The following is a 12,176-nucleotide window of genomic DNA, read 5'->3' as shown; positions in this document are numbered from 1 at the left end:
ACTAGACCAACTAAGCTTTGATTATATATTTTATTCAGCCTATAATTCCACACAAACAATTTATAGTGATTTTCTAAAATCACGTTACTGCTGCTGTCCCAAGCAAACTATTACATTTTGCTCTTAAATTTCCAAGTCCAAACACTTATGAACTTACCATTTGAGTTTAAGACATATCATGGCCACATCATATCTTATTAAATCAACTCATTATGTCCTAATATGATTGAATTTACTCAACGTTTAATACTTAAAACTTACCTCGGAGTGGTCGACGATTAGATGTCCACGGCTATTCGCTTACTCTCTTTTCCCTATCCGACTTTGATCCTCTTTGCTCTTAAGCTTAAGTAAAACAATAGATTTGCTTAAGTACTTAACTAATATTATTCACTTAACAATCACATATCATTTAATCTTTATCTCAATACCAAACCGAGTTATGAGATCATACACCACACCATCAATTGAAGGTTAATTCATGGTAACATTAGTATTGAAAGGTTGCGTTGTGGGCAGCCTAAGAGGACCCATAACACTTGGCTTAATTGCTGTAATATATCACATTCGGAGGCTGATTCGGACAGCATTAATAGTACAACATTTAGACAGCATGAACAGGGCAGCAATTAATGATACCAACAAGGTAAAATTCGGACAGCAATTTAACGGTTTCAACAATTATCAAACACAAGAAAATAAAAGTTCAAGGAAAACTCACCAAGGTTCCCAACACCGATTCCACCTATTCAATTTGCTCTTTCCTTGTCTACTACCACCTTCTCCTACCTTGTTAGCTAAATACAATCAACCCCAAAGTTACAAAAATAGATTATAACAACACAAGCATTCACTAGATTCTTTTAACACAAGTGAGAAACTCTTCATCTACTAGACATGCAACATTTGCAACTAGAAAAGAGAATCTTCTCTTCTCCCACATATTCGTCAAGCTCAAATCAACAATGCAACCAGAATTTGTCAACGAAAAGCTATGGGCAAGGGAGAGTTTAGAAGAGTTACCCTTCTACTTGAAAATTTTAACTTCTAAGCAAACAAATTCCATGGTTTTTCACTACATGCAGTGCCTCTCCTTTCTAGCTTCATTCCTTTCTTCTTCTTTTCATTTCAGCTAAGAAGAACCGATTTCTTCTTTTCTTTTGCTTCTCAAGTCACGGCAATGGGGGGGAACATGGATGAGACAACCTTTTTTTTTTTTTTCTCATCACCCCTCCCTTTTCATTTCTTTATTACTAACCCCTTTATTTTATTCTTTCTTCCCTAACACACTAACACAACATGTTTCCAACATGTTTCACCCCATAACATTTTGTCCCCTCTCATGCTCATGGCCGGCCACTACCAAATTAGGGGGGAAATTGACATGCAAGTCCCCCCTTTTTATTTTATGCACTAATAGATCCTTATATTTTGACCTATCACATTTCAAAAGTGTCGCACATAAGTCCTATTGACTAAATTCACATGCAATTTACTAAATCAAAGCTTAAAACTTTCACACATTCGTATTCACATATAATAGTCATAAAATATGACGGCTAATTATTTTTATGACTCGATTTTGTGGTCCCGAAACCACTTTTCGACTAGGGTCAAATTAGGGGTGTCACAGTAAAGTACGTCGAAGGTCCAGGCACACTATCACAAGGATTATTTTGGTATAGCTAGACGTTTCATTTTGAGTATGGCATGTATAGTATCGTAGCCATTTTGTGTGTATGATCTTATGATATGGCTAATGAATAAAATATGCCACTACTCACATATTTGAAATTTAGTCTATGTATTTTTATTTCCATGAATTTTGTTTATTGACTTTTCAATTTTCAAAATTTAGGTCCTATTGTTAATATTGTTAATTTTTGTTAAATTTGTTTGTTTGACATTTTGAAATAAAAAAAAACTCATTTGGTAATATTGTAATTAAAAAATGATATTGTAATGAATTTGAATTTAATAAAATAACTTTAATGATATTAAAATTAGACACGAATTCAAAATTTTAAAATGTATAAAAAATTAAATTCTTAAAATAAAAGTAAATCAACTAAATTCTAAATTTACGATATATGGCATATTTAAAAAAGGCTTAATGATAAATTTGGCCACTACGTTTGCATATTTTGTTAAAATGACCTTAATTGTATTTTTGAGCTTTTTTATCATCAACATTTGCTCCTTTTTCAATATGCTTTTCTAAGAGATTTAATGAAAGTACCATTACAAAAGTTAATAGTGATGATGTATAATTTCATATATGGAATAATTTTAATGAGATGTAATTTATTACTTAAATAACCCAATAATAAAATTATATGTGAAAAATAATAAAATAAATAAATAATACATTAAATTAAAAAACTCTTAATTTAAAGACAATAAATATAATTATCTAAAAAATTAAATCAATAGAACAACTTTCCAGTAAAAAATGTATGAAACATTGAAACTTTTTGAAAGAAAAGAAAATTTGAAATTTAAAATTTATTTATAAAATCATTAGAAAAAACATGTTGAAAAAAGAAACAAAATTAATGGCAATAAAAATTTAAAAATACAATTAACACTATTTTAACAAAACATACAAAAATTAATGGCAAAAAAATTTAAAAATACAATTAACACTATTTTAACAAAACATACAAACATTAGTGGCCAAATTTATAATTAATAATAAAAAAACTCTCTCAATATTAAGGGTAATTTGGGGACTAAAAATACAATTAATTTAAAATACAGCGTAGTACCATAAATCCAAGTCTAAAGCCCTGCCCTGCTGCAATACACTGCACTTTTCGTCTCCTCAAAGACCAAAGCAAAGCATATACACACTTTGCAGTACCTCACGCGTACGGTTCCACAAAAGCCTCCAATTCCTGTAGTTAACCTCACCAAAATCCTCTGCAAAGCAAACAGCCCCAATTTCAAACTAAACCCTAATCGCCAAATAATAGAGGTTTCCCCCCCAAATTCCCTCTCCATGACCACCGGTATCCACCAACTTACTTGATTTCTCGCCTGCCTCACTAGCATTCGCTTTTTACTGGTTCTCTTCCCTCTCTCTCTCTCTCTCTCTCTCTCCTTGTTCTCCTCCATTATCTATTATTTTCTAGGGTTTTCTTTATTTAATTATTTTATGGCGCCTCGAAGTTTAGCCGCCATTAATTTGTTTCGTAACTAATTTTTGCTTTAAGTTCGTTTGCATTGTGTTCCTTGAGGTTTAACTTTACTGGTTGTTTACAATAGTTTGTTTTGTAGCTTAAGGACTTCAGTTTAAATTCTCAATTTTTTTTTAAATATAGGAGACTCACATTCAAATTTTTGTTTCATATTTTTCTTTTTTAAGTTGCAGCAAGCTTCTTTGATGGGGAACTTTGTTTCGTTGAATTATCATTGTCCCATTATAGTCGCTGACTTGTGGGCAGTACAAAGATAAATTTTGATTAAAATCTACGGAAAAAAATAGGAAGCAAAGGGGGAAGTTTTGAATAATTCCAGGAATCAAGACCTATTTAGTTGGGGAGCTTTATCTGAGGTTATTGTTTTAGAAGCTTCACTCTTGTAGGAGGAAACTTTCAAAGAATATATATGGAACTTGCAATTTGAATATAGTTGTGCTTAGTTAGATAGTCCCATTTTTATAATTTGTCCAGCTGAATGCAAATGATTGTTGTGCACTTGTCCTTTATCTTTCAGCAGCTCCTTTCTGAAGGTTGCATTTTGAAGGTCTGCCCTGTTTGTTATTGTTACTCAGCCATCAATAGCAGCAATGGGCAGTTCATTTAATCCCCAAATCTTAGTAGAAAAGCTGGCCAAGCTCAATAACTCCCAAGCAAGCATAGAGAGTATCCTTTCTAAGAAATAATTGTGTATTACCTGCTTCATTGCCTATTTATGACTGTTCTTTTCTGGTTGATTTCATTTTCATTGTGGAAGGTCCTTTCTCGGATTGTCATGTGTAGTACTTGAGCATATACATACTTTATTATTTCTGAAGGGTAACTTACTGCTGATGCCAGTTTGATTTGCTGTCTAGTTGCCATGTAAGTTAAGAACAAATGAACTTCTGAAGTTTATCTTTTGCACCCTTAACTTGGTAAGCTTTATCACATTGGTGTATTTTCCATATGAATAAGGCAAAACAAGTTGTTGAAACTTGGGACAGACAATTTCATTGCTCTCCACGTGAGCAGAGATTGGCCTTTCTGTATCTTGCCAATGACATTTTGCAGAATAGCAGGCGTAAGGGTTCAGAATTTGTTGGTGAAATTTGGAAGGTTCTTCCTGATGCACTTCGTGATGTGATTGAAAGCGGGGATGAGTTTGGGAGGAATGCTGCATTACGTCTGGTATGGTCACCTTACATACTGGTTTTGTTTCTTCTGTGCTGTCATTAAAATATCTATGAAGAATTGAATGTGTCTCACAGCCACTCTTCTTGACATAAAGTAACAGAAACGAAATGCTTTTAACTTTCCCTTTAAATGGAAGACCTGATTGGTTGCATTAGGCTCCTTAGGAGTGTGATGTTATCTACAGAGGCAAGTTAATTTGATGATGCTAAGTAAATAGTGATAACTGGATAATATATGCATGTCTTGCCAGTTTTATATTTTGTGGATCCTCACTTATCTTGCATCGATCATTCTAATAAATTTGTCTATAGCTAGGCATAGGTTAGTTTTCCGACATTGCCTGTTTTAATGGTCATTGGATTGGTTCAAAATACTCGGTACTTTTCCCATGGCTGAGTTAAATATCAAGGATCTGCAGTTGAACTGTTATTTTATTACATCTATTTTTCTAGATCTAGTTAACTGGCTTGGTGTTTATTTTGGCGTGACAATTTGAATTGCTGTTAATAGCACAGTAATTAGTCAATGCCTATTATTCTATTTTCATATTATTGCTATCTTTTGGCTAATTGTTATGTTCTTTTATTTCAAAACATATGTGTGCGTTAAATTATTCCTATCATGCTGTTTTAGAATGGTTGCTCGCAAAATTAGCATGACATATCACATTTCTTTTTGATGTTTGAAATACAGATCAGTATATGGGAAGAGAGAAAAGTGTTTGGTTCTCGAGGACAAATTCTTAAGGAAGAGCTTTTTGGCAGACAACCAGAAAGTAATAATAGAAATGGCAGGCATATAAATCCCAAACTGGTGAGATAAATTCCATGCTGTCTGCATTTATTCTGTTGTTTTGCAGCATTTATATGTTTGTGTCATGGAATAATTTTGTTTCTGCTTTGTATTCGTGCTAGCTGAAGCAGCCTGTCGGAGATACTGTGGATAAAATAGTTTCAGGTTATCAATTTCTATATTGTAGTCAGATGGATGAAGATGTTATATTCAGCAAATGTAGGAATGCTATTAGTTGTATGGAGAAAGTAGATAAGGAAATTAGTACTGATGTCAATTCAGGTATGACTTGCATTAACTACAGCTATTGTTCGTAATCCTTTTTCTATATTTTCTTTCTTTAAGAGAAAAAATGTATATCAATCAACATTGGGAACATCTTATGACCAAATAGTTCTCATTTGAACAATTGTTGCTTATGGAGACTTTGAATATGTATTTTGATACATTCTTTCAAAAAATGTCAAATTTCTTTGAACAGGGCAGTTCTGTGGATCGGCACTTGTGGGGGAGGTGCAGGGTCAGCATGCTGCACTGAGGGACTGTATTGAGCAGTTAACAGCTGTTGCATCGTCAAGAGTTAATCTCATCTCACATTTGAGAGAGGCTCTTAAGGAGCAGGTTACTTAGACTAATCCCTTTAAAGTAACTCTGTGGTATTGTGTTGTTACCATAAGGCTGATTTACTCTTGCTTTCAGGAATTCAAGCTGGAGCAAGTTCGTTCTCAGCTTCAGGTTTGACACTATACTAGTCTTATCTTTTAAGTATAGTTGTTGGATTTATGAGCTATTTGCATCTATCTCTCAGCTTAAATACAGTTAACCATATTATGAACTTCTGGACATACGTGTGTTCTGATAATTTTCATATTGTTTTACAGGCTGCACAGTCTCGAGCAGAACAGGCTGGTAATATCTGCAGACAGTTGTTGAATTGTGACAATCCTGAGTTAGCATCTGAGCAAAGCTCGAAGGAAAGTTTTATTCCGGAAGCTACAGAACAATCTGCTCCTCTTATGTATGCTCGACAAGTATCCTTTCCCAGGAATTCTGGCCAAACTGAGGAAGATCCTAGGAAATCTGCTGCAGCTGCAGTGGCAGCAAAGCTAACTGCATCGACATCCTCAGCCCAGATGCTTTCGTATGTCCTCTCTTCTCTTGCTTCTGAGGGTGTCCTTGGAAATCCCATGAAAGAATCTTCCGGTGATTATTCATCTGAGAAGAGGCCTAAGCTTGAGAATGACCAGCCATACATACCATCTCAGAATCTGCAGCAAGCTTTAGTTCCACCATGCTCGCATCCTGAATCTCACCTGCGCAATGTTGCAACCACCACCCAGCAGTTAACTCCTAATGAAGTGCCACCTCCTACATCGTCATCTTCTTCTCCTTTGCGACCAGTGTCAGCAATGGCACCATATGCTGTGTCCCAATACATGCCAACTACTGGATTGATAAATGGTGCAGCATATAGCTATGGGATGACAACCGCATCACAGCAGCATTCCTTGCCTGGTTATTCAGTGGTTGGAGGTGCAATTACTGGTCTCTCCCCATTTCCGACACCATTAACCAATATTTCTTACCAGAGTTTTCAAGGTTCCGAAGTTTTCTACAACCAGCCCTCATCCGTGCCAGCAGCACCGAATTCTCGGCATTAGAAATTCATTTTACGTTAGGATGCTTTAGACTGAAATATTGTTGCTCAGAAACTTTGTTTGGGTGCCACGCCACGTAGTATAACATCATGTGCACATTGTAAATGTATTATTATCCTCATTGCTTTTCGTCATTCGGAGAAAATGATAGTTTTTATACGTAATTATTATTGATATGAAAAGATGTTGCATCGTTTGGATGATTGAAATAGTTGAATTTATAATTAGATTAAATTTTCTTGAAAGTATAATAATAGCATTCGAAGAATATAAGTTGGTTGTAAACTTGTAATATGTTAACAAATTGTATAATCACATTATGCTATTTATTAATGCGACGAATTTGATAACAGAACAGGAGTTTATGAACAAAGTATTAATATAAAATAATGGTTTAATGTCAAAATCTTTAAATATTTGTAAAATTTAGAATTTAGTTAATACATTTTAATTTTAGGATAAATTATTTAAATAGTTATCAAACTATAAAATTTTTGTCTTAATCATTGATGTTTTTGAATTTTTTCACTTAACCGTTAAATTATTATGGTTCAATTAAAATTCTTAATTGCTAATTGGTGAAATGATGTAAAACTTCAATAAGGTGGGTGTTGTAAAGTGTATATTGTCTCAAAAATAGAATAAAACGTATACAAAGATTTAGCCATGAAGAACTTAAGTCAATGTACGAGGAAAAGAATGTAAGAATATAAAGTCATCTTGTATTTTCACTTGATTTGATGATTGAATATTTGATTTTTTTTTCTTTTTCCTTTTAGTATTCTTGAGGTATATTTATACATTAGTTGTTGGTAATATAAAGAAATTGAAAATTTTTTTAAACGGTTACGATTTGATAAAATTAGAATCTGGCTATTGAGAATTTTTAGGAAATTAATTCTGCAAATTTATCTTTTTACCCCTTCAGAAAATAGTATAAATAGGTCATTCTCCTTATTTTTCATAGAACACAACAAGAGAAAAATAGAGAGAACAACTTCTCTCATCCTTTTGTTCTCTAAATTTTGGTATTCTACAAAATTACACGAGAGAGAAATTCTTCCTAGAAATTTTTTAAGCGAGACCGTTTGTGACCCCTTTAATCTTTCCTGGGAATTGAACCTAGTGTGGTTTCGCCAGTTTCTTCTAGTTTATTGTTCAATTAGATTTCTGATAAACTGCTTTTGTTTTTCGGTTTCTATTCCTTTTTAAAAGAGCAATGCCAATTGTGTTCCACCTTTTTTATTCAGGTGTACGAATATTGAAGTATTGTGTTAACCTTGGGGAGCAACATTGTAACGCCTCGAATTTTGGGCCTAGAAGTTTTAAGCCTTAAGTAGGTGCAGTTAGGAGACTGCACATATATATTTGGTTGTGTAAGAATGTGACACAATTGTATATTTGTTTCAGTGGTTAAGTGTTCTGAGTGTTTTGAGAGTGTCTGAGAAGTCTTGGGTTCAAGCTTGAGCAAGTGCAAAAAAGGTTTTGTTTTTTAAGGAATAGGCACTGTCTCTAGGCTATGGCATTTTAAATAAATATGGATAAAACATGATAGAAAAGAGCTTGTTGTCCCAGGGGATAAGTGGCATGTTGCTAGTGTCTGAGGTCTAAGGTTCGAATTCCTGTTTGTGCGAATGGAGATTATTTTTGCTGGTGGCCATGGGAGGAAGTTGTGTTTGACCGAAACACCAAGAGTTTGAATAAGTTTGAACAAATTTGTTGTTAGCCGAATCTGAGGAGAGGGTTATGGGGAATTTCGATTATTTGAATTGGTGGACAGGAGGAAATTAAGGAGGAAATTGAGTAAGTTTGAATTTGAAGGAGAGTTGTTCTGTTTGTTAACTTCTGCTTCCCAAGAATTCAGCTAGGCAACTGTTTCTCTCCATTTTCAGTTTTGTCATCGCTTTTGGTTCTTTTCTACACTTCTTGATTGCCGAATTCTGCTAGGGGATGTTTCGAGTACTTTTCATTTTTCCCATTTCGGTTTTGTCCTTCATTTTCAATACCCTACTGACCGATTTCGCTTTTCTCCCTCTACTCCTTTAGCAACTGTTTTCCTTGTTGCTATTAAGCTGAATTCTGTCTTTGGTTTTACTGCTTCTCTACCTTTCATTTTTCTCTTTTTTTGGGGTTGATATTTGCTTAGAGACCATTCGGGTATTTCTCGTTTTTTTGTTTCAACTTTATTTTTCCATACAGCCTTACTCTGCTTCGATTTTCTTTCTTCCTCTACTCCTCATTCTTTTCTTTTTCTCTTTGGCCGAATGTCCTATTCTCCTTCTCTTTCAATTCTTTTAGTTTAACATATCCCACTCTTTCCATCTTATTATGATAGCCGAATACTCCTTTCTCCCTCTCTCTATTTTTGCTTTCGGTTTGGTAATTGTTCTCTGGCAATCGGTAAGTGCTCTTGAATATCCTTTTTTGTTTCTCTTTATCATTATGATCTTTATTTTAATATCTCCTCTTCTCTACCAATTGCTGCTAGGGGTACGATTGTACCACTTTGTCCCTATCACTCCGTGTACCTTTTTACTTTGTGTGGATGTAGGTCGATTATTCTTTCCTCCTAATATGGGCATGGCGGTTCTGGTATGTGATTGTTCATCTAGTTCAGACTGTTCATTTGTTTGATGGTTGATAAGGGTTAGTTGGAGTGCAGGAAACCCCTAAGGCCTATTGTTTAGGGCTCTTGCAAACGAACTTAGTGAGCAAGCCATAATCAACTGATGTACTCAAGTAAGAGGTAAATTTTTGGATAAGTAGTTTGGTGGAGGTTTTGATAAGTCAAGTGGGATGCGATTAACCGAAACTTGTGATTGAATGTAGGTTGGAGTGCTAGTGGTCTAGTATCACATTTTCGCAATCAGGTGTGTAACCACATTACTATAAACGTAGATCCGCAAAAGCTAGAAAAGTATGACTATTGACACTACACGAGTGTGTGCTCGCTCATGTGGTAATCCGAACTCATGAAATGTGGGCGTTTGATTGTAAAGGCCACCATGAGTGTTCTCATGGGCTTAGGCCGTTTTGGGCCATCTTGGGCCAGAATGGGCCTTGTGGGCCCCATGGGCTCGTGGGTAACGCACACGGACGTGTGGATATTTTTGGGCCAGACTGTGTAGTTCGCACAGCCAAGGCCATTTTTGGGCTTATTGGGCCACACAGGCATGTGGGCCCATATGGGCCGTGTTATGGGCTTTGGGCCCATTTTCACTATTTGACTATTAAGGTTGCACCGGTCGCCCTAGATGACTGTGGACCTACTGTTGGGTCAGTAAGTATACCTAGACCCCAATTTGATGAAGTGAGCATTATACCCTTATGAGGTAAATGACTGATATGCCCCTATGTGATGTATGACTATTTGAGCATGCCATTTTTACTGTATATACATTTATATTATGTTGCATTGCATGGGGTGGGATATATGATACTGGAGGAAGTGTACTGAAAGGCTATAAGCCTATTAATGGTAGCTCTACTGCAAATACTGTTTTAGTGCCGCAACCTGTGCTACTTGGTGTGTAGGGATGGGTGGGTCGATTTTATCCCCACATGGTGTGTAGGGTTGGTATGGAGATAGTGTGTAGAGGCTGGATTGGGTAGGATTTTTTGATTGCATACTGTACTGATTCTGTAATAGGCTTAGGCCCTACTGATACTATTACTGGAATGGGCTCAGGCCCACAATGTTTTTGATTTTGAAATGGGCTAAGACCCTAACTGAAATAGAAAGGGCTTAAGCTCAAATTGTGTTTACTCTGATTGTTTGCTTATATGGGATTACACACTGAGTTTTCGTAAACTTACTCATCTGTTTTAACTGTACAAGTAATCCCCAGTTTTAAGCGGATCGGTGCTGTGAGGGACTCAAAGGTGGCCACACAGCCGCTCTTGCTTCCTTATTGGATTTTTAATTTATAAGTAGTTTTATTTGGGTATTTTTATGTAACAAGGCCTCTATAATTTTTAAATTTAGGGTTTTATTTATTTTGATTTATATCTTCTAGTAGTGGGATGTAAATTTTCAAAAGATTTGCATGATTTACAAAAATACCACGAATACACAAAACCGTGTCAAAAGCTTCTGTGATAAACGAGATTTTGAAATTAATAGCGTTTTAAAGTAAATACTTTTGTTTGTGACGCAAGTTTTAAAATTATTTTCTAGATCACACAAAGAGGCTAAATAAACATTGGGCTTTTCAAACGATAGTACGCTTTACGAAAAACACTTCAATATGACATCGCCAGGTTCGGCCATAACGTCCAGGCCTGGTTTAGAGTGTTACAAACATCCACTACACGATTACACCGATCAGGGTGAATTTCTTCTAAGGTAGTGGTTCTTCCATGACATAGTCATTGCTATTTTATTTAAACTCAGTTTGGTTTCCTGTCAGCACTAACGATTTTTTTTGTAGTAGTATATTTACAACAATTTAGAAGAAAATTATACTACTGTTTAAACATGAAAATAATTTTTGATTCCCATTACTAGAACCAATGAAGGCTTCTGTAGGCAATGAGCTAGAGTACACTTGACGATTGTTGGAGCAAGTGAAGTGTCCTATTGAGGCATTCAGTTTGAGAGCACTTGAGTGGTGCAAGAGTGTGTCTAAGTATCATTGGAGCAGTTGCAAGCTCCATCTGTGTTGGCTTGTAGGCCATTGTGATTAGGATGGGTTGAGATTGAATGGGTCTGAGGACCCTTGAGTTTGAGTTGGTTGGAGGTCCCTTGAGTTTGAGTTGGTTAGAGGGCCCTTGAGTTTAAGTTGGTCAGAGAACCATGAGTAGTTTGCTAGATCCTTATGTTTAGGATAGGGCTACGATACCTTTATCCATGATAAATTACTAATACATGAGATTTATGGAGCTAGTCCAAGCGTAATTGAATTTCTAACCAAAGTAGACTAGAAGATTATCAAGCCTGAGAGCTAAGAAAACTAGTGTAGGATGACTTGTTCAGGCAACCTATGAGATTGTGCAGAGAAAGGATCGGCATGCCAGACTTTGTGTGAATGAGCATTAAAGTTCGAAATTGAGATTGAGATCGACCTAGTTTGGTGGTGTCGTATGTGTTGTGGTTGGCCAATATGACTATACCCCATGGGGTGACCATGGAGGGGCTGAGAGGGCTTAAGTTGGGGACGGTCAATGTGTTTGAATTTCCCCTGTTGAGAACTTATGGTGTCACAAGGGACAGTTGGCATAAACCACGTCTAAAAGGACGCATCCAACGGGATGCCACAAGAGTGCAGCCAGTGCCACTTCCAGAGGGATGCCTTTTGAGTATCAAAGACATGGTAATATTTAGTCGATAAAGGGTCATACCATTAAGGGC

At 35.8% G+C, this 12,176-nt stretch overlaps 1 protein-coding gene across 4 annotated transcripts; it reads left to right on the top strand.

Moving 5' to 3' along the window:
• The first annotated feature begins 2,772 nt into the window (after positions 1-2,772).
• On the top strand, positions 2,773-7,035 carry LOC108457407 (uncharacterized). Of its 4 annotated transcripts, none has more exons than XM_017756454.2 (8): positions 2,773-3,067; positions 3,776-3,866; positions 4,123-4,370; positions 5,070-5,189; positions 5,291-5,450; positions 5,650-5,789; positions 5,868-5,903; positions 6,050-7,035. In XM_017756454.2, the coding sequence occupies exons 2-8, from the start codon at positions 3,791-3,793 to the stop codon at positions 6,827-6,829; spliced, it is 1,560 nt and encodes a 519-aa protein (XP_017611943.1). In that variant the 5' UTR covers positions 2,773-3,067; positions 3,776-3,790; the 3' UTR covers positions 6,830-7,035. The 4 variants fall into 4 exon arrangements, with proteins under 4 accessions (XP_017611943.1, XP_017611940.1, XP_017611944.1 ...); XM_017756451.2 differs by having other exon boundaries at positions 3,721-3,866; XM_017756455.2 differs by having other exon boundaries at positions 3,718-3,866; positions 5,300-5,450.
• The last annotated feature ends 5,141 nt before the right edge of the window (positions 7,036-12,176 follow it).

This window comes from Gossypium arboreum, chromosome 9 (genome assembly GCF_025698485.1).
Source record: "Gossypium arboreum isolate Shixiya-1 chromosome 9, ASM2569848v2, whole genome shotgun sequence".
NCBI lineage: Eukaryota > Viridiplantae > Streptophyta > Magnoliopsida > Malvales > Malvaceae > Gossypium > Gossypium arboreum.
The sequence above is the reverse complement of the archived record's forward strand: the minus strand, read 5'-3'. Positions and strand labels throughout refer to the sequence as shown.